Genomic DNA, 23,829 nt, shown 5'->3' with positions numbered 1-23,829 from the left:
CGGGTGAAAAAAGGGATGAATAAAAATCAAACTCACAAGCAATGGAATGTTTATAATTGCAGTGACACAGTCCTTACAATACAATAATAGGTTACAAGTCTCATTAAGGGGCGCCATCTTGGTTTGTCTATGGTATACAGTCTATGGTACCTCGTATTAGTTTAGTTTATGGTATCTCGTATGAAACTCTATGGTTTATGGTATCTAGTTGCGATCACAACCTTCTCAAAACGTTCTCCGACTAGGAATACGTATTTACTACGCGACAAATGAAATGAGAACGCTTTTAAGTGATGTAGTATGAAAGAAACTTAAATTTAATTACGTTTACAAAAGCTTTTGCAAAAATTTCAATAAATTTCTTCGTAACAGTATGTAATTTCATTTTCCGACTAGAATAATGCAATACGTAACTACCATTCTCTGAAGATAACAGCGAATCTATAATCTACTAGCGGTCCGCCCCGGCTTCGCCCGTGGTACATATTTACGTTTTCTCTACATAAAAACCATCCTCGTACTTCAAGGAATATAATAAAAAAAGAATTATCGAAATCGGTTCAGCCGTTCTCGAGTTATGCGCTTACCAACACATTTTGCGATTCATTTTTATATATAAAGAATAAGATGTTACGACCAAACGTCAAACCCAAACCAAGATGGCTCCCCAAGCTTTATACACGATTACATGTCATAATATACAAATACACGTGACGACGTATACAAAAATGTTACCATAGAGAAATTATTTTTTTTTGTGCCGCAACCTATCAATAGTAGTAATCCCTTACCTACTCTATACTAAACAGTATGAAATCTATCACGGTATAAAAAGAGCAATTTCAAAATACGTTCTTTTTTCCTACTATATTTCTGCAAATGGTACATTTTTATGAAGAGAATCGACGTATAAAAAACTGTATGTATTTTTTTTATAACAATATCGTGTCACAGATAATACAAACTAGATAATGTGTGAGCAAAAAATGGCGCTAAAATAATGCGCAGTTTTTGCTCTACATTTTTGATACAAATTGAAGAATCTGTGTTAAGTGTGTTTTGTCTTTTTTCCATGTTATGCATACCAGTGGGACTGAAAGAATGCATTCATAGCAATTAAATAATATACAAAAAGTTATCGAAGTTATTTCTACATTAGGAATGATTGTTCCAAAGTTGTCAAAAAAGACGATAATCAAGCTATGTAAAAGACAATTGACGATTGAAAATCGTCATCAGATGGATGACTATGATAACTCGATGAAATAAATATAAAATCAGACCCTCTGGTATGGACATTTTCTCCCCTTATTCCATAATTAAGTAAGTATATCCAATTTTTTCATCCAAGTCCGTATAAGTAAAATTAAGTAACATTTAACTTAGCCTAATTATATCTATACACTTTGGATTGAAACGATAATTCCATAACCATAGAGAACGGGATGGTTTCTAGAAAGAGATAACATTATAATATTAAACCATAGACTATCCATTCCATTCTATATATTTATGGTTAATAAGAAAAAGAATCACACATCACGGCAAGAAGTTTTTATATTGCACATAAAATGATATGACATGACTTAAACGCTAAAAACAATAAAACATAGACAAAAAACATAAGTACATTGTTTCACTTGAGTGTTCCAGAGATAATAAACTTATATCTATAAGTATAGGGAGCCTAAGTAGTAAGTACATAATAAAATGAACATGAAACCGCATAACTTGATTGATTTGATTTGATTTCAATTTGATTTCATTTATTTTGTAAAATATACGAAATGCTTATAATGGTATTTTGAAAAAGAAACATTTTTGCAATTTCCGTTTTAAATTGATTTTAATAAAGATTTTTAGATCCAGCTTTACCTTCATGTAAACAGTTATAAATATTACAAATATTTTTGATGCAAAAAAATAATATATCAATAAAAAAACATAAAATAACCGTGGCTTCAAATTTTGGTAGTTTTTGGACATTTTTAGAATCGGTGGAATAATTTTGGTGTTAAAATCAGTCTTTAGGCGAAAATTAAATATCAAATAACCTTATTTTTATATTTACCGATTAGTGTATTAAGCAGTTTTTTATGTTACAAAAGTAACAATATTCACATTGTTTTAAAATGCAATTTTTATTCTTATTTCTTGTATGGGACAAAAAAGTAAGGAAGAGTTATAATTTGAGTTATAGTTTGAGTTAAAGAACTCAAAGTAAAACTAAAAGAAATTATTGTATTGTCACCGATCCTTGACAAGTGTACGTGTAAGTCTCGGACGAAATCGAGTTTAAAGGAGTCGGTAAACATAGGTGAAGCTAAAAGCATGTTAATAAGAACATTGACGTCTCGTATTACTTATTGTAACTTATTAACTTGTGTTATTCTCTATTACCATTGACTTTCATTCTCATATATTTATTTATTCAATTAGACTTCGTTTAGAAGCGTTTTTAATCGTCAAAATTGTTGTCTCTGGTAGCCATAGACCACAGAATGTCAAAAATTATAGAATTTCAGTGTTGACAGCTATAGACGATGGAATATATTTAAAAAAGTGGGAAGAATAAATTGACATTTTTGTACATTTTGGAAGGAATTGACATCTGGAAGACAGAAAATAGTGATAGATATGTGAATACAGGCGACACGAACGGAAATAAAATTTTAAAGTCCAATTAAGTTTGAGTTCATTAAAATAATTTTTAAAATGTAAATAGGTAAATTTCATTTGTTTAAAAATAAATATAGGTTAAAAGATTGTTTAAAAATAATTACACACTTTTTAATTTCGATAAATAAAATAAAAATGTCGTATTTTTAAGTAGTTTTCGAAAGGGCTTTTTTGGTGATATTTATATGCCATATTTTTCCATCATGGGTTAGGTTTTTAGTCATATTAGCATTTTGAAATTGTTAAAAACTGCATCATGAAACCATAGATATTTCAAAATACATTCTTACGAAGGAGGAAATAAAAAGAATAGGATTTTTCACAAACTAATTTGAAATTCTACCAATAGATAGCTTTTTCTTTAGAAAGATTTCGAAATTAATAATTCTATATAATATAGTTTTTAACCGACAAATACACACATATCTACATTATACAATAAATGACTAGTCGATAAGTGCCAATTTAATTCTACACAAAGACACAAGTGTTTTGGGGTTACATATATTATAATATTATATTTTTTTAAGTACAAAAAATTGAAAAAAAAAAATAATGGAAAAATAGATGTTTTGAATGAATAAGTATTATGTATAATTGTTTGAGAACTTTCAATGAACGATTTTTTTTTACAAATTGTCTTCATTTTATATGCCGGTTTACTATCTTGTTTATATCCGGTATTTCTTGATAACTGAATACTATTTAAGGGATTAAAAACGTGATTAATTCATCCATCTCCAAAAAATCACGTATAAATCCGTTAAAATGTATATTTACGTGTTAAAGAGTACATTCCTGTGTTTTTTTTTATCATAATAATGACACTTAATCATACAATTATGTATTTTAATCTGAAAATATTATCAATAGAAAATAATTGTTCAGATCTATCAGTATATAAAGTTATTATAACTAGAAAAAAAAGATACCTTAATTAATGAAAATCGGGTAAAATATGTTTGTTAAATTTATATAAAAAATTGATTATTTTATGTGATTTATTTAAGTAAAACGTTCTATGTAACATTTTCTACGTAAGTACTTATACAGAAAAACACAAAGTAAACTGTATACCGAAATATATTGAATTAATTTTAGATTAAAAATTATTCTTTAAAAATTTATCATATTTTAACTATTTGAAATACCAATGAATCACTTATAACAATATTTTTCGAAACCCAAAACCTATTTTAGAAAAAAAATTTTTTTTTCATTTTTTGTCTGTTTATCGAACGGTGACGTCACAAACATAAATTACCCGTTAAAACTATAGATAAATGAAATAAGCTATGTCCGTGGGAAGTAGTGGCCGGTGCGGGCGGGCAATGGCGGCGGTGTGTCCTGCAATATTAGTTAATTTTTGTATTAAAATAAACAATTTGGATAATAAATAATTCTCTTCAGGTTTTTTGTTATAAACAATTCTTTTTTAACATAAAACCTAAACTTCTTTAAAATGGTCAGAACTGGACAAAATTTAAACGTAACTGGAAGGCACCGGTTTTCAAATGAAAAGAGAATACAGTAAACCTTTACTTCAATGAGTTCTACAATTACAATTTGTACGATTATTAAGCACTAGCTTTCCACCCGCAGCTTCGCCCGCGCAGTCAAAGAAAAACCCGCATAGTTCCCGTTCCCGTGGGATTTCCGGGATAAAACCTATCCTATTTCCCGGGGTAAAAAGTAGCCTATGTCCTTTCTCGGGTATCAAAATATCTCTATACCAAATTTCATGCAAATTGGTTCAGTAGTTATGGCGTGATTGAATAACAGACAGACAGACAGAGTTACTTTCGCATTTATAATATTAGTATGGATAAACACGAGTAAAGTCATGAGCTGAAGCAAGTATTATACACAAGAAAAAAAGCATAAACTCAAAATCGATAAACAGTTTATCTACCACACCGAAAAAAAAAACAATCTTATAAAAAAATTGTTTACACAATTTGTACAATAATAAAAATAAAAAGTGCAACAAAACAAACCTCAAAGTAATGTGCAAGCAAAAATCATGATTGCGATATCAAACTACGCGGTACATTCTGAAATATAAACAGTGCAAAAGCTTAAAAATTAAATTGTGCTTACTTAAACGAAAAAACAAATACAATTATAAGTGCAGAACAAAAAAGGCAAACCTAACCTAATTCTAGGTAGTGTTATAGTCAAATTCAAATGGGGAAAAAAATGTAACTTTTAAACATAATTCTCAGAATATAGAGTTATGATAATAAAAATGAATCCTTTTACAGGGACTACTACAAACTATAGGCATCTAATATAGACAAAAAATGTAAAAAATCTTGCTTTTTTGCGTTTATAAACTTTATAAGGTGTAGTAAATCTGAGTATCTAAAAAAATATATTAAAAAAATCTAAAAAAAATCTAGCTTTTTTGCATACCTGTACATTGTTATCGTGTAAATAGTGTCTCGGCAGTTGCGGACGAGGCATGGGCTCATCGCTGTCTTCGTCTTCTTCGAAATCTGGAAAAAAATAATTGGATTCAATTTTTATATTTTTATGAATTATAAGCATATTTTTTGTCAAGTTTTAAAGTACATGGGTAAATTTTAATTATTATTATCTGCTTATTATTTTTTTTGAACCACACAAAAACATGTGTTAATACATGGTAAGCCTAAAACCGTGGAATAATCCCCTTTTTGGGTTCCCAGAATTTGAGCCAGGAAAGAGCAATCTTAGGATTTATCACTCTTACTTTTAGATTTATGCTAAAACAATACAGTTAATATTCACATGTAAATATTGAACTTTGGACATTAGTCTTTTTTGAATTAAATATCTAAAAAAATAATTATTTTATAAAATCATGCACCCATTAAAAATCATGCTAATATACATGTATAATATTGACAATTGATATGGGTGTTAAAATGAATAAAACATTCTAATGAGATTATCTTAAACCTGCTATAGCTAAAGCGCAGCTAAATAATTATTTTTGGTTTTATATGCTATAAAGATTGTAATTATTAATTATTTTTAATCGTCTGTCTGTACGTACGATATGGAAGGTATTCAATATTAAAACATTTTTTAACCATTGTTTTGTACAAGATGCATATTATGAGCAGTTGATAATATGGCCTTATTCACAACATTTTACATCAAAAAACATAATCAATAAAGCAATTTGATTTTTTTTAACTGCATACATATTTTTTTACGTCCATACAAACTTCTTTTAAAATCTCCGCTTTAGCCAGCAGCTAAAAAACAAAACAAAAAAAGACGGGTTGCACTCCGGGAGTGCCGGCAGAAGTGAAAACTTGATTATTAACGTTGAGCATGTTTGATATCCATCCGTCTTACGTTTTTTCGATCAGGTCACGTGTCCCGACGCAAGTTTAAGATTTTATACCCAACGCCGCTAAAGAAGTTTTCACTTCAAAATAAAGTCCACAGATAAAAAACATCACACCAAACACTAACCTCTCTGTTTCCTCGAGTCCAAACCTCCCTTCATTGTGTCTTCCGTATCGGAGCCTTCTGCAAAACATTGATAACTTAAAAAACAAACTACGTATGAAAAAATAAATAAAAAATGAGGATTCTAATTTTTCTTTGTCATTTTTTTGCCGATTATTCTGCATAATGTATGAATGTTTGTATGTTACATTTTTTGGCCTGCGTTGTAGGATAAATTGCTGTATTTTGGCTCGAAAAAAATAGGTAAGATTCATCATTGCCGTGATTTTTTTAAAAGAAAAAATGGTGGATTTTGATGTCTAAAAAGTTTTTTCAACACATTAGGTGAGGGGAATCAAAAAGGTCACTTTTTATTTAATATGTTTGGTACAAGGAACACTTCAAACATATTTTTTTTGTCAGGTAGGTTTTTGGTACTTAATATCTTTTTGTTGTTTCAACAATTACTTGTTAGGTCATGTCCTATTAATGGAAAATCTAATGATTTGTCGTTTGAAACACACATGCAAGACTCACGTGCCAAATTTTAGAGGGTTTAGTCATGCAGAATTCCACAATTCTCTAATAATATATTAGTTAAGAAGAAAAACTTCTTATTCCGGCAACAGTAACATACCAATAAAAATGTGCCGGGTTAAACAAATTCGTGTTATTATTAAATTTTATAAATTATGACTACGAAGCAAACATATTTAAACCATATTGATTATGAAGAGCATTGCTATTTTTTCTGTTTTAATAATAAAAATAAATATCGTAGCTTTCATACCAATTGAGCAAGGAAAATGCCATTTTATCCATTACTTATTATATCAACGATCTGTGAAATAATAAATGTCAAGTGTACTTTTCTGTAATAGACCGTGGAGATAGAATTCAGGATAAGTTTTTTAAAGTTTTTTGTATATTTTATTTATTCCGAACTGCCAATTATAAAGTGATTTTTAATCAACCATAAGAAGTTTCACTTCAAAAAACCACTATAATACACACTGAAAACGAAAAAAAACAACAAAAAATATATATATTTTTTTAATTCTCACCCGAATTAAGTTCTCTGACTAGAGTCGACATGGCATTGGTCACAGAATCAGCTGCGTATAGGAGATCGCTTCTTAGACTCCTGTTATCTATGCCCACTGAAAGAAACATTTTTTTTATTTTTTTTTAAAAAGCAACATTTTTTTTTGTAAAATCGTTGTGTAGCATTCAAGGCATAGAATACTTTGATAATATACAAGTAACGATAAAGTTTTGTTAAACTTAAAAATGCCCAAAAATTTTTTCGTTAGGACTACCCATACTACGGCATAATACTAACAAGATCGTTCATTCGCTGTTTCAATTATAAAGACAAAAAAATGAAAAATTTAACTCACTCGTGGTGGGTCGTTGATTTTGATGGAAGCCTCTGTTATCACCACCCATACTTTCCATACCTGGTATATAACAATGTAATTCATAAATTTCCTATAAATAAGCGAAATTTATATGGGCCCTAACTTTCAAGCTAATAGGGTCCCGTTTTACCCTTTCGGTACAGAACCCAAAAAAAAATGGAACATTTTTTATTGATATTTTTATTGTCAAGATATGTTTTGTACAAGATATAAGTCTAAAGGAACATACTTATGGCCGATTTTGGATAAAACTTATCCGTCTAATAAAGTATTACACGATAACATTAAAATGTCACGTAAACTGTCAAATACGGGCAATTAGAATACGTTTTTAAAATGGTAGTTTTATACATTATTCGACGAATAAGTTTTCACCAAGCATTGAAAAATCGGCCCTAAATAATATAAAACAATTACCCAAGCTGTGTGTCATGTCGATCCGTTCTCTCTCACCGAGAGATGGCGTCTGCGGCGCACTGCGTACCGTGCCGCGTGGCGTTGATTCCCTTTTAGAAAAAAAAATACATTAGCTTTAAAAAATATATTATTTTTGTTACATTTTTCATCTCTTTGAATAATTTTATAGAAAAAAAATTGCGTGTGTGCCGAGCACACGTGTCAGAAGTGAAACTTCTGTGCAAGATTCAAAGATACTAAAATCGTCGCCTTATTCGAGGACGAGACGGTATTGGCATGACGCGATATTGAAATTTTACTCTCAACGCGCCTAAAGAAGTTTCACTTCAAAAATTAGTTGTGTAGTTTTAAAGATTTAAGGATACATAGAAAAAGCTACTTTGTTGTATACTATGTAGTAAAGTAGTGATAATATATTTAGTAAACTGTAATTTTTGAAATGAAATTTCTTTAGGCGCGTTGAAAGTTAAACTTAAAGCTCTCGTCATGGAATAAGGCGACGATTTTGGTATCTTTGAATCATGCCAAAGAAGTTTTACTTCTGACACGTATTCTCGGCACAAACCTTTATTCAACCTTTTTTTTCTCAAACATATTTATTCAATTAGACTTCTTCTAGAAGCACTTTTGAATCGTCATTACATATTTTTAACATTTACCACCGATTCGGAAAGCAGTATCTATGGAGAGGAACCGGCAAGAAACTCCATAAACTTTTTTAACTACATTAATGTTTTGTAATAATATAACTGTGGGCAATGGGGCTAGGGGCAACTTACCTCTCCGGGGCAGAGGGTTGTGTTTGTGCCCCGGGCAATGGCGGACTCTTGGCGGAACGCGGAGATGAGTTTGGCGTGGAACGGGGCGACGATTGTTGCGTCTGGGAAATAAATAATATGTATTTTATAAATTTATAAAGAATAGAAAAAATATGACGTGACATATAGCATGTATACAGGGTGTCCCACTGTTGGTGTACTAAGCTCAAAAGAGGTTATAGTTTTGCATACGCTGAGTATGTAAAAAATACTTATAAAATTCCTGACGCAGTTTTTTTTCAAATAGATGAATTCTTAAAACTCTGTGTACATCCATAACAAGCAACCCGCCCAACTTTGCCACCAGCACGTGACCTATCGTTTATGATTATGTTTTCATAGACAAAATATTCACATTAGCGAAGCGGTATATGCCGTATATTGAACGTGATCAGTGTATGCAAAACTACAAGTCCCTTCGCGCTTAGTATATAGGTATATTAAGAAGAGCTGGAACGTCAACACATTTACACATTGCACATGTTAGGCCGGGAGATACTGACACAAAATTTCGGGTCTTTTGTAACAGGATGGCGGTCTAGAGGGGTCTTAGTACGCATTGACAAAAAGAAAAATGATGGTCAGAACGCTGGTACCGACGGACTAGTCGCGTGGGCATTAGTCACACTCGTCGGTTAAATAGCGAAAGTCCAACGATTTGTAACACAACAATTTTAGAATTTACCGATAGCCCTTAAAAAAGATGTAGGCGGTAGTGTCATGCCATACTTTGACGATGTGACTTACAGTCCGCCATACCGACGTGAATGCGTTGATTTAAAAAAAACAATTCAACCATTTGTACCGGGCTAACTTTTGCACAGGTAACCATCGTCGTGCAGCCATTTACTAAAATCGCCATGCCATACTTTTCGGACGATTCCAAATGGTCGCCATACCGCGGATAATCTGCAAATTTTTGAATTTTTTTTTCTCGCCAAACGATTTGTACCACCCTACATTTTTTTTTCAACAACTCCTGAATGATTATAAATAGAAGTGTGATAATGCCTGTGGGAGGTGACGAATGTTTTTCTTATTGTAAGTAATAATGTTATATATGTAATAAAATAATGTTTTTCTTATTGTAATTTTTTTCTTATTGTAAGATTTTATTCGTAGTTTGAACGATTTGTATGGCACTAAATTTTCCCTCTATTAAAAGTATTGCAAATATAATAATGGTCACGTAACACGTTGCATCATATACTTTCCAAAAATGCCGTACTGGTACAAATCGCCAATTCTTTTCATTTTTTTTTTACGTCTTGGCTTAAGTCTTATAATCATCCGCCCCATGTTTGCATTCTGCGATATTTTTTTCTAGGTAGAATTGTATACAAACAAACAGAATATAATGATCCCATACTGTAAAAAATTATTTTACGTATTGTACAGTCGTATTTTTGAAACGTGACGAATAAATTAATTTTTCAAGTATGGCAGCACTTTTTCCCCCTACTAGAAGTATGGCAAATATAATAATGGTCACATTTTATCAAATACTCTCCAAAAATCCAAATGCAATACTGGTACAAATTGTTTGGCGAAAAAAAATTTTTTTTTTGCAGATTTTCGGCGATATGGTGGCCATTTGGAATCGTCCGAAAAGTATGGCATGGCGATTTTCGTAAATGTCTGCACGATGATGATTACCTGTGCAAAAGTTAGCCTGGTACAAATGGTTGAATTGTTTTTTTTTAAATCAACGCATCGCGTCGGTATGGGGGGCTGTAAGTTACACCGGAAAAGTATGACATGACACTACCGCCTACATCTTTTTTATGGGCTATCGGTAAATTCTAAAATTTTTGTGTTACAAATCGTTTGACTTTCGCTATTTATCCGACGAGTTCGAGTAACGCCCACGCGACTAGTCCGCCGGTACCAGCGTTCTGACCATCATTTTTCTTTTAGTCATTGCGTAATAAGACCTCTGTAGAACCGCCATTCTGTTACAAATGACCCGAAATTTTGTGTCAGTATCTCCCGGCCTATGTATGTGTCATATTTTGCAATTGTTTATAAATACAGGGTGATGTAATTGGTGTAGTACGAATATCTAAAAATCTATGAAGAATTTTGTGATACAGTAAATGGAAGAATTATAGACTATTTTACAGTATTTAATAAAATCATTTAATTTTTTGTTCATTTTCATTAGAAATGTCAATTTTTCTCACCAAGGTGGAAATTTGGATGATAAGGATCTTGTTAGAAAAATATAAATTTTGACTAAAATCGGCATTCTTTTTTCAAAAATCAAATTACTAATTAATAATCAGAGTTATCACATTATTAAAAAAATAAGCCAAACTATAACACCATTTTTACCTACTTGATGCAATCCTCAAAGATCATGGACATAGTGTATTGCGCCTTCCACCATACCATCCAGAACTCAACCCAATAGAGTTACTATGGGGCATAATTAAAGGGCAAGTAGCATCACAAAATGTGAACTTTAACTTGAAAACTGTGGAAGAATTATTTAGAAAGGAAGCAAATGCTATTAGTCTGGATATGTTTAGTGACGTTTGGAGAAAGACGCGAGAACATGAGGAAAAATATATTCAATTAGAACCAAAAGTAGATAATTACACTGACTCATTTATAATAATTAATAACATTAAGAAATTCCGACGGCGAGTTCTTCGAGCGATGAAAGTTTCAGTGAAGTAGAAGATTACGATTATGATTAAATAGATTATTCTTCTTCTCTATAGATACTGCTTTCTGAATTGGTGGTAAATGTTAAAATTGTTAAACTGTTATGACGATTCAAAAGTGCTTCTAGAAGAAGTCTAATTGTATAAACGTTTGAGTTTGAGTTTAAAACCAATAGTGTGAAAATTATACAATAAACATGTAACACATATTTGTTAGCGCGTATTGGTAGGTATTACGTACTTACTACAAATATAATATTTCTTAGATATCTTTACTCGACCAAAGTCAGGACAAGACTGCTCCGCAACTGCAGAAGACGTCCGTTATTTAAATCATTATCAAAACAACCATCCGTGTGTTAGACCGGGGTCGATAATTTTTGAAACAAAAAAAAAATAGTAGTAGGATGAAACCTATTAGAAAAGGAGGGGAATGTGATAAAAATTAAAGGAAAAATAAATTACAGACAATCCGATTATCACACTGTTTGTATGCATTTTCTGAGTAAATTTACTATGGTAATGTATATTATATTTTAGAGTTTAGACCATTAGAAAGTGAGCGCACGTGTTATTTGTATTGTTTTTATGACCTGAAATTTAATTATTATTTGATAATTTAATAATTATTAATACTTTTATCCAATTGATTATTATTAGAATAAATAATTAACTTCATCAATTGATTTACTTTTAAATTATAATTTTACAGGTAAATTATGAGAGCTTTCATAATTATATTTGCATATATTTATCTACAACGCACCCATTTTACAATTCAAGTCTAAAATGAAACTAGAGTCGCATTTATTTTTGAACATACTGTAAGTGAAATTGCATAAGTGTGAGTACTGTGAACATGCCAGCTTTCCTTAACTGACCGATACCAATAGTGGGACACCCTGTATAAAGCATCATCATATACAGGGTGGCCCATACGTCCGGTTGCCACACTCCAGCTTCCTAGTATTTGCGTTGGCACAGCGCTAACTCCAAGACCAGGGATAATATAGACCCGGGTGCTATACACCCACCTTGAGCATCCTCATGAGTCCTTCCAGCTGGTGCATCAAGTGTTTTCTGGACTCTTGCAGCGAAGACAAGTGTCCCTCGAGCTCATCCTTGCGCTGGCGTAACGCACGTAACTCGGAGACCAGGGGTGGGGCAGACCCGACAGAACCACCACTTGATTCCGCTTCTTGCTGCCTTCTGGAATTAATTAGATTTTTAAATTATTAAATAATGAAATGTTGATTGCAAAATATACTAATTATTGCAAGAGTATACAGCAAATTCTTTGTAGCAAGGTATATTAATTTACTTATTAGGTTCACTTAGTACAAAATTTCGTTGAGTTTCAATCAAGCTTAATAAAGCTATCCAGAACCACGGATATTATATAAATTTATATTGGAGATACTATATAAAAATAATTTGAATGCCATCAAACCAAAAATATCAATTTCACGGATATTATGTTAAAAATATTATTAGAAAGAAGGGAATCTGGTAATCGGAATAAACCCACACATACACATACTGTTATGTCATAGTCGTTTGGTTTACTCATAAACCTACACAATCAAATTGGCTGAGTATTTACGTAAGTATTATCAAAATTTCATAAAACAAATAAAAAAGAAACAAAACACACCTAAGTCTAGCTATCTCTCTCATAATCTCTCTGTTCTTCGCCTCTAACTGCGATATCAGTTCGCGCTGTTGCCGCGCCGCGTCAACTTCCGAACCTTCGGAGGATGATCGACCCTGTATATAGGAAAAAATATGTGCAATTTATTCTCTAGGTACGTAAAACAAATAATATTTTTTTTTTAATATGGCAATACAAATAACTCTAAAAATAGCGTGTGCCGAACCACACGTGTCAGAAGTGAAACTTCTTTGGATTCAAAGATACCAAAATCGTCGCCTTACTCCATGACGTGATGGTATTGCAATGACGCGACCTTGAAATTTTGCTCTCAACGCACCAAAAGAAGTTTCTCTTCAAAAACAATTGTTAAAAGTTAAAATAAACAATTCAATTACCTATATCTCAATGTTATGTTTACAATGAGGACCGTAATAAATTCTTAATAGTACATATGATTTTAGTTTCTATGACTTACCAATTCGGGTGTAAGAGATGCCGATCTACCTGCGCGAGGCTGAAAATGAAATTAAAATTCATATATTATATTTTTACAATTGATTTCAAAATATCCATTACCATTGTTATAACCCCGTGTTCAACCACATGTGTACTTCAAAAACAAATTATATATAAAATAATACCTATAGAACATCCTTTACCAAGAAAAAATAACAGTTTTAACAAAACCTTGTATAAAATATCAACACCATACATTTAGCAAACCAATTTTTTTATGAAAATTGTTATTTAATATTTATTTATGAATAAACAAACACCCTGTATAACACTTACCATAGTGCGGTTCTCGTGAGCTAGCCTCGCCGCATAGCGTGCTATCAGCCGATGCTCGTCGTCCACACCACGAGACAAGTGTTCCGCTATACCTGTGCGAAGAGAACAGTGAACACCCTGTATAACGCCTTTTGCGAAATTAGTAAGGGGGCGTCCATAAATAACGTGAGGTTTTAGGGAGGGGAGGGGGTCGAGTCAAATCTCATCTAACCTTACGTTGGGGAGAGGGTGGGTTTCGGCAAATATCACGCAATTTTTTTTCTGATTGAAAAAAACAAATTATACTCTTTTGGTCCATTTAATCCAAATTGTAGATGCATAATATTTTAATCTTACGGTTACGATTTAAGTATTCTATTGTTAAATTTTTATTACACATAACTTTCAGCAATATTAATTAGGTACTAATTAACTGGTCGTAAATAAAAGCACAAAGCATTTTTTTTACAAATGACAAATCAATGCGTTTACATAAAAAAGCCACATTTTGAAAAATCTCACGTGAGATTGGGGGATGGGGGAAGGGGTTAAATAAAATCACACGACATCTCACCAGGGGGGAATGGAGGGTCAAAAAATTAAAAAAAAAAAACATCTCACGTAATTTATGGACGCTCCCTAACTACGTAATATTTTTTTTTAGTGAGCCCATACATTTTTCAAAATTTCGCAAAATGATTGATGATGCATGATGTATGATGATGATGATGTAGCATTTTCAATAAAAAAAATAATGTTTTATTTTTTCAATATCATATTATGCATGTGTACAGACTACAGAGCAAGCTAAAAATGGTAATAAAAACGATTTTCCAACTTTAAAAACTAAAATGGAAATTCTAATGTTTTAAATAATGAGAAAATCTTTTTTATCAAGATTAACTTAGTTATTGCTTTAAAATAAAGATATATTTTTCTTTCTTCTTTACACATATAAACACACACAAATACATACTTCTATGTGTAGATCTCGACGAGCGGCTGTCCAAAGACCCAGTATTGACATAACCGCCTCCATACTCCGGGAAGCCGTTATGTGCTGGAACGGGAGATGGCGGCCTGAAAGTTATATTTCGATTAAATCTGATTGTTTAAAGATGAAAAAATCGTTTATGAATCGAGCAAAGATAAAAAATCAGTCATACAAATATACATTAAAAATAAATTATATTAAATACATAATTATTGATTAACGAATGAGAATTTTTTTAGAATAGAAAAAATTCGACGAGGCAGGATTTGAGCCCACATCTTTGCGGGAATGGGAACTATGCGGGTCTTTCTTTGAAAACGCGGGCGGAAAGCTACTAAATGTCGTGTAGCACATGCTGAGTAGCTACCGTTTTAGGCACCACACTGATCAGCCGTAAGTACCTACTTACCTTTTTATTGTTTTTGAAGTGAAAACTTCTTTAGCGGCGTTGGGTATAAAATCTTAAACTCGCGTCAGGACAAATGGCCTGATCGAAAAAGCGTAAGACGGATTTTTTTTTTGAAGTGAAAACTTCTTTAGCGGCGTTGGGTAAAAATCTTAAACTCGCGTCAGGACACGTGATCGAAAAAGCGTAAGACGGATTTTTTTTTAGAATAGCGTAAGACGGATACCATTCCAAAATATCAAACATGCTGAACGTTAATAATCAAGTTTTCACTTCTGCCGGCACTCCCGGAGTGCAACCCGTCTTTTTTTTTCGTTTATTCTTGATTTTTTTTTCTGTTTGTATTGTGTGGTGCTAAATAAGCATTCTTTCTTTCTAAATAAACAAACTCACACGATGTGGCTCAGGTTGAGCGTCCGCTCGGGCTGGTCGGGGTAGCGCGGCAGCGCGGGCCGCGCGCGCTCCGGCACGCAGCGGAACGACTTGCGGAGCGTCGCGCCGATCTGCTTCGACGGGGACTTCTGAAATTTTTTTATTTATTGATCATTGAATCGTATTCAAACTCAAACTCAAATCATTAATCGCAACCTTTGGTTATTAATTAAAACCATTAAATACATTTGGTTATCCATATTTGCAACCTTGTGTAGGTACTGCAATAGAATGGGTTATTATTATTTACATTTACATAATACAATAATTCGTTTTAATAAATTACAAAGATTCAATGTAAGTGGTAATGGTAAATAGTATGCTGTGAGATTAGGTGTGAGGTGAATGTGTAAATAGCTAAGTGTGTTAGGTGTGTGTATGTCGGTGTGTACTGTGTATGTGTGCGTTTTCTATACATTTTTTAATTCCAACTCACATATGTCGCGTATTCCTTGACCTCATGCTCATTAGTATGCGGTGGAGTCACGTGGCCGCGCCAGAAGCAATCCTGGCAGAGTGTGTATGCAGCACAGCGAGTGCATCGATAGCGGAGACCGGTTAACGAACCGCGACGACATACGCTACACGCCAGAGGATGTACAACTGCACAATAATAAAACAAAAAATGAGAAGCGTTATGTTGTTCAAATTTCCTGATGTTTTGAGAGCTGAAGGTTTATTCTTATTTCTTTTGAATCCAGTTACAACTAGATTCATATAACAAAAAATGTATGCGTGTACTAGAGTAAACACGTAAGAAGTGAAACTTCTTTATGACCTTAAAAATGTCACGAGTATGGCGTAACGCAAAAATGTCACGCGTACGGCGTAACGCAAAAATGTCACGCGTACGGCGTAACGCAAAAATGTTACACTAAATTTTTGTCCAACCCCGATAAAGAAGTTTCACTTCAAAAATGTGTACGTGTACTAGTATACACACGTAAGAAGTGAAACTTCTTTATGACCTAATTTTCAAAAAATAATTTACTATATGCAACTTTACAGAAATACGTCGAATTACGCGTGGAAGGGATAAAAAAGATGGCGCGTGACGGAAAAATGTCACGCGTAACGAAAAAATGTTACACTGAATTTTTTTCCAACCCCGATAAAGAAGTTTCACTTCAATATTTTTTTTCCAACCCCGATAAAGAAGTTTCACTTCAATAATTTTTTTCCAACCCCGATAAAGAAGTTTCATTTCAAAAATGTATCGTTATCAAGATTTGATAAAGAATGGTCATTAAAATCAAGGAATTTCGTACGTTAATCAGGTATAACCTAACTGTCATTTTTGCAAAAAATAATGCAATCTGTTCACATGCGAATGTAATTGCTCCCGATAATGGTTAATACTCTCGAAAAAAAATTCACTCACATTTCTGATATAGGGCGTATATTTTACAGCTACAAATTATATTTGCAAAAGATTTTTCCAGACATAATACTGGAAATAGTGCAAGGTTGACGAAAATATCAAGATAAACAATATAATATGTCAACCTTGCTAGACATATCTCAAGCATTTGATCACGTGTGATTATAGCCGCGCCAGACTAACTTAAGTTCAAAATAAAAACTACCTACCAACCTACGTAATAAATTCTAGTCTCATTATTTATAAGAACATCCATAGTCTAATAAAGTCACCTTTGAGTGACAGATATACTTTTTTGAACATTCAGACAGGAGTTCCACAAGGTAGCATAGTGGGTCTTGCACTATACCTGATACACATCGATGATATTTCGCAAACTTATAGTTCATATAGATTATCTTATCTCTATTTATCTTATCGCAGTTCTCTTATTAATTGCTTAATGGATAGATTTAATAAAAAACACAAACAACAAGTTGTAAGCGAAGGTCAAATTTAGTACTGTGATTTTACTAGTTTCAGTTATTACGCCAAACATTAAAATTAATAATTATGTTTTCCATAAAGTAGAAAAACTATATAACTACATACCATTTTCAACACTAGCAAGGCGATGCAGTAGTGGCAGCCACACTAAGCATGGCGGGCCGGGGTCCGACATTAGTGTGTCGAGAAAGTCGTTTACTGTTATTTTTGTATTCTGCAAGAAAATAATTTATGTTGATTGTTGAATGTAATTTAATATATTTTTTGGAGATCTATATGGATTAAATATCTTTTAAAAACTAAATGTAAATAATCTATGTTGAAAGTTTATTTTTTTGGAGGATCTATATGGATTAAATATATGTATATTATAATATGTTCTTTTCCCTTTTGAATGATACCCTCTTTTCAATATTTTAAATATCAAGCTATACAAAAAAAAAAATTTCACAGAAATTTCTGTTCAAACATAGAAATAAATATAGTTTATCTAAAAACTCCTCTCTACAACAGATCTTAGAATCAATCTTAGTTTTATGAACAAGTTTCTAAAAATACTTTAAATTTATTGCAAATATAAATACCTGATTAAGGGTGCACTCACACACATCAGTCACCGTCAAGTCACCGATGACTGATCGGTGACGGTTCGTGTACGTATCCACAAACACCAGTCACCGTCATGTTGTCCGTCAGTCACGTCGCCGGTTTGACTGAATCATTGAACACATACATCAGGTTAGTCAGTGATTAGACGTGTGTCACGCTAGAGAACATGTAGCAATTGACGGTAGCACGACGCTGACTGAACTGAGACGTGACGGCACCGGGTGAGTGGGGATAAAAGTATGATACATGTATGGAAAGATTATTTGACGTGCCTGACCGGTGACGTCACTGATAGATTTCGTGCCGGCGACTGTCGTGTGGGAACAGAGTCATACTAGAACTATTGATACATATTTTTTTTTAATCCTGTCCGGTGACGTGCCGTGACGGTGACTGATGTGTGTGAGTGCACCCTAAATATAGCACTGAAACGTCAAAATACCTGATTAAAAATAGAAAGCGCGAGGCTATCATTATAACTGAAGGAAGGTGACTCGTACACCGCGGCTGGCAAAGCCAGTACTTCCCGTAAATAGTCTGACAATCTCTTCATTAACAAGTGACCATTGCCGTCTGATAGCTGAGAGAAAATATCTGAAAAGAATTGACAATAGTTTGTATATACAGTTCCATTCAAACCTAATGACGGTTCGGAAGTTAAGTGCAGGTGCGAGTCCCTTAACGTCCCGCTAATATCTTAAACTAGCTGTGCCCTGCGGTTTTACCCGCAGTGCTCCACTCCTGTTGGTCTTAGCGTGATGATATATAGCCTATAGCCTTCCCCGATAAATGGGCTATCTAACACCGAAATAATTTTTCAAATCGTACCAGTAGTTCAGGAACTACTGGCTCCTGGTAATCTCAGGAGATTAGCGCGTTCAAACAATCAAACAAATTATTCAGCTATATAATATTAGTATACATTGTTTTCTGTGCATCGGATTGTACGATGTTCCGAGCCATCATATAGTTAGAATCGTACTGTACCAATAATGAATCTTTACAAGTATATTTTTGCTAATCCTTATTTTGTGACATAGAAAATAAAATATTGGCTAATTCTATTTCATTTCTTGAAGAAATGAACGACAAACGAAGAATGACGAATAAGGAATGAAGAGGAATGTCTATCTAGCATTTTCTTGTTATGTTATTGTAGTAAAATATATACATACTTAAAATAATTTTTATGTGTACTCACATCTCAATTTGTCCATAAGTTTGCCAGCACACATCGTCGCCAACGCTACTTTGATTGAAAACACTCTAATCTTGCCAACATTTTCACTGAAAAATAAAGTAACTAATATTAATTTTATAAAATAATAATTGTAAAACAGAATATTAATATGATGTTTCTTTTAGTAAATAAAATCAATTCAAAGTTTAAATAAGTAAGTAAGTAAGTTACATAATTTCTTTATTAAGAGCATAAGTATTGCAAAATTAACAACTTAGTATTTCCTAAATATGTATAAGATCAATTAAATGTCTACTTCTACACCTGCCATTGTGATGAAATGCATTTTCACATGCAAATTAAAAGTAAGGAAAAATTCTGTGATGTGAATAAAAATAAGCATTAATTTTTAAACATTATTTCACTCACCCAGTACTATAAGCGGATAACAACCAATTCAACAACAACGCTGAACACGCCTCTACCGACACTTGATTGGCTGGCGGTAGGCGTTTATTCAGATTATGGTATAGAGACGATACCAACGTCTCTAATCTCGTCACGTTAACACACGCGTTCGGTTCGAGCGTGTTAAGAGCGTTCTCTCTAAATGCTTCTATAACATTCCATATGTCTATTGCGTGTACTGGAATGAAAATTTTTCAAATTCAGTATGGAACACAATTTATGCTAACCAATGGTACTTGCCCATACAAGAAAATATAAAATGTAAAGTGTTCCTTATTATTTTTTATATCCCTGCTAACATTGCATTAACTGCCTCCTTGGTTAGTTAACGTGTTAACATAGAAGGGGGGGCCAGGGTTCAAATTGTCCATAAAGAAAATTGATCAGTGAAACAGATACATAATTTGCATCTACACTTTTTTACTTATAACATAACATAATATAATTATTCTCTACTATACTATATTTTTTACATCATAACATATTCTATGTAACATACAAATGAAGTGAGAGAATGAGTAAATTCATTTTCGTAGATCGAAACATATCTTTTTATAACTTTATTACAGAAGATATTATGCATACCATAATCTAATTTCATGTATGATGTAAAGTAAACAACTAATATACCATAAGACAGAATTACTCAGGGTGTAAATAAAGCCTTAATAGTCACTATGACTCATCTGAATGAATTCATATTAAGCGAGGCTTTGAAGAATTGTTAATTAACACTGTATTGGAAAAGGTGTCTATTATAAACTAAATGTGTGGCCTGTTTTTTGTGATAAATTTTGGCCTGTTATACAAAATAATAAATACCAATGCAGTATAAATAAATATTCTACTGAACTGAATATCCAAATTGTACATATAATAACAATTTCCTTAATTATATAAACAGAACTATAGACAATTTAATACTATTGTCTAGCACTAGAAAGTAATTAAACTGTGATAAGATACATTTATTGTATTAACCCATTGACCACCGAGCGCCCCGATCGGGGCGCGACACAATAGATTATCTATTGTGTCTGTGATTCCGGGGACTGATGGATTAAATATCAACATTATGTAGGTGCTGTGCTGACGAAGGATTTTCGGCCGCATCACATTCCAATTAATGTAATATATATATTTTTGTGTAACTTAGAGGAATATATAAATTTTATCAGCCGCTATCTTTAATTTCATCTCCCTACACACCGCTACACTTAAATTAATTAAATTAAAAGTTTGACAACATGGCCAACCCATACTTGGCCAGCATAGTGGATCATACCCTGAACTATAAAGGACGCCCATGCCCTTACAGTTGGAATGTATATGTGCTAATAATAATGAGTAATTAACTTTCTATGGGAACATAATATATTTACTAATGATGATGATTAATTAAACATGTATTTACTTACAATTACACTTCTTCTGAACATATCTAAGTTTGCATGCTGTTCTATACGAAGAGAAGCGTATCATATCAAAGTTTTGCTCTCTCATCTCTTGTAAAAGCTGAGAGCGAGGGTCTACAGACCCTGTGGTAGGAACTGGAGGCATCACGCCCATATTCTCTCTTTCTAGCGACATTGTAACCTAAAACCATGTATAAACGAAGAATTAAATCAATACTGTTTAAACAATGTTAAGGTTACTATAAAATACATTTTTTATCTTTCATTGCAATGTTATTGATTGATTATAGGGTATCTTATCTAGTGTAAAAAGTTTTCATTATATTAAATCAAATTCTAGATACAACAAGTTATAATTGTTATTTTTATTCAATCGTTTTCAACTTTTCACATTAAAATATACGAACGATTTTGTGTATTCTATTTTGAAAATATTTAACAACATAACATTCAATTACAAGTCAAACAATTATTCCTCACTGTTTTCGGTGACTATTTGTTATTGCTTTCTTAATTTCAGTTTATTTTATTATGAGAAAATATACAGGAATACGAATAATTGGTAAATTAATTAAACAACAATCCAAATCGTAAATTCAATCTGTTTATTCATACGTGTTCAAATCAATAATTGTCTTAAATTATACAATTCTACTCACCGTTAGTTATCTCATAGCTATATTGACAAAATGATAACAATTAACCGAAAGAACCAAGATAGGTTTCTTTAGGTTTCTTCACTTGTTATATCGATTCGTATTATTAACACACGTATTTAGCGTCATTAACAACTTGTACGATACGTGTAGGATGAACCAGAGTATTAAAATAACAAACAACACTATTTTATCTCACATTTACAACACATTTTTGATATATTCCTTGAATTTAATAATTATTCTTCATGGATAATCATACTGCTTTCAACCCAATCTTGTTCGGTTCATAGATAAATTAGAATGACATTTCCATAGCGAATAGCGATGTGCTTGAACCTCAGAGGAATCCTCTGAGGCTTGAACACTCAGCTTGAACAAGTTATGGCTAGTGATGTTCTATTCCACAGAGTAAAATGTTTAGCGCTATAGTTTATGGTAACAAAACATTGAACGTTTTGGAACTGTGTTTTGGACTATAAGGTTTTGAAAAAATACTCATAAAATCTTACATAAAATGTACTGATAATGATCATGTCAAATAATTCACAATTTAAGGATTTTAAAAATATGTAAAGATATATATTATTATCTTATATATAAAAATGAATCGCAAAATGTGTTGGTAAGCGCATAACTCGAGAACGGCTGAACCGATTTCGATAATTCTTTTTTTATTATATTCCTTGAAGTCCGAGGATGGTTTTTATGTAGAGAAAACGTAAATATGTTCCACGGGCGAAGCCGGGGCGGACCGCTAGTCTTATATATAAAAATGAATCGCAAAATGTGTTGGTAAGCGCATAACTCGAGAACGGCTGAACCGATTTCGATAATTCTTTTTTTATTATATTCCTTGAAGTCCGAGGATGGTTTTTATGTAGAGAAAACGTAAATATGTTCCACGGGCGAAGCCGGGGCGGACCGCTAGTACTATAATAAAGATAAATTTGATGGCATACATTCATGCCATTTCTACTTAATTTCTAGTTTCTTTATCCTTTTGTTTCCGTAAAACTAAGGGAGCTGAAAATCATAATGATAGTAATCACAAAGTAATTATAATTTTATAATTAGTATAGTAATTAATTATTTCGAAATAAATATTAGAGACAAACCATTGTAAATATTTACGTTATCGGCTCCCGACTACAGTCAATTGTTATATAAGCAGACGTAATTAAACTGTCTGCACAAACTGTACTATACTTTAGAGATTCCCTTTGTGAGTTGTGGCCTATGGGGACATTTCTAACGAATATAAATGAAAAAATGAAATTCAGTATGATTTCTTTATTTATTGAACACCTCATGACAGTTGTAGAGACCTATCAACGACTTACAAAAATAGAAAGAATATCATATCTTACGTAGTAACTAATACTTAATCTGTGATCATATCAATCATAGAAATCTAAACACGAAGACCTAATTATCAGGGCACCTTGTTGTTTAGATGAATACAACTTATTGGGCGGCAATATGACTTATTAGTCATCTCTTCCAGGCAACTGCGGTAAAAGGTAGGTACTAAGCGAATTAAAACACTATGTAGCGGGACAGGAACATATAAAAATAATAATTAGGAAGAAAGCAGTTATATTATTAATATGAGCGTTTATTAGTGAATTGGCTTTTTATTTCCTAGTTATAAATGAGATTATATTTTACGTTCACAATTATTTCGGTACAAAGAATTCTTCTCGTTATCAGATTGTCAAAAGGTCATAAAAATCTTTTATGTCCACTATCGTCTATTCGTGTATCGTCACCATGACCGTTTTCTTTTTAAATCTGCCAGTAAATAAATTCTCTGCTTGTTTTATTAGAAGAGAGAAGAACTAGGTACTACTCTAAGAACTTTTTTCTTGGTGCTTGGTATTCCACGCCAAAGGCTAGACTCTAGAAAAAGTTTTGTATCTCCCTGTA

At 32.4% G+C, this 23,829-nt stretch overlaps 1 protein-coding gene across 3 annotated transcripts; it reads right to left on the bottom strand.

The window, feature by feature from the left end:
• Positions 1-627: 627 nt before the first annotated feature.
• Dyb (Dystrobrevin) lies at positions 628-22,209 on the bottom strand. 3 transcript variants are annotated; one of them, XM_089710568.1, is made up of 21 exons: positions 21,904-22,209; positions 21,248-21,425; positions 19,791-20,007; positions 19,383-19,468; positions 18,624-18,775; positions 17,678-17,786; positions 16,142-16,308; positions 15,667-15,794; positions 14,850-14,953; positions 13,895-13,986; positions 13,578-13,616; positions 13,103-13,215; positions 12,483-12,657; positions 8,741-8,841; positions 7,962-8,050; positions 7,524-7,583; positions 7,188-7,283; positions 6,148-6,204; positions 5,095-5,177; positions 4,677-4,733; positions 628-4,026 (listed from the first exon to the last, which is right to left on the bottom strand). In XM_089710568.1, the coding sequence occupies exons 2-20, from the start codon at positions 21,417-21,419 to the stop codon at positions 4,701-4,703; spliced, it is 2,073 nt and encodes a 690-aa protein (XP_089566694.1). In that variant the 5' UTR covers positions 21,420-21,425; positions 21,904-22,209; the 3' UTR covers positions 628-4,026; positions 4,677-4,700. The 3 variants fall into 3 exon arrangements, with proteins under 3 accessions (XP_089566694.1, XP_089566692.1, XP_089566693.1); XM_089710566.1 differs by lacking the exon at positions 4,677-4,733; XM_089710567.1 differs by lacking the exon at positions 4,677-4,733 and having other exon boundaries at positions 12,483-12,654.
• Positions 22,210-23,829: the final 1,620 nt, after the last annotated feature.

The sequence above is a fragment of the Colias philodice genome, chromosome 25 (assembly GCF_061535455.1).
Source record: "Colias philodice isolate Cphi_HAF_F1 chromosome 25, ilColPhil1 Martin Lab GWU primary, whole genome shotgun sequence".
Taxonomy (NCBI): domain Eukaryota; kingdom Metazoa; phylum Arthropoda; class Insecta; order Lepidoptera; family Pieridae; genus Colias; species Colias philodice.
This window is presented reverse-complemented; position numbering and strand designations above follow the sequence as displayed.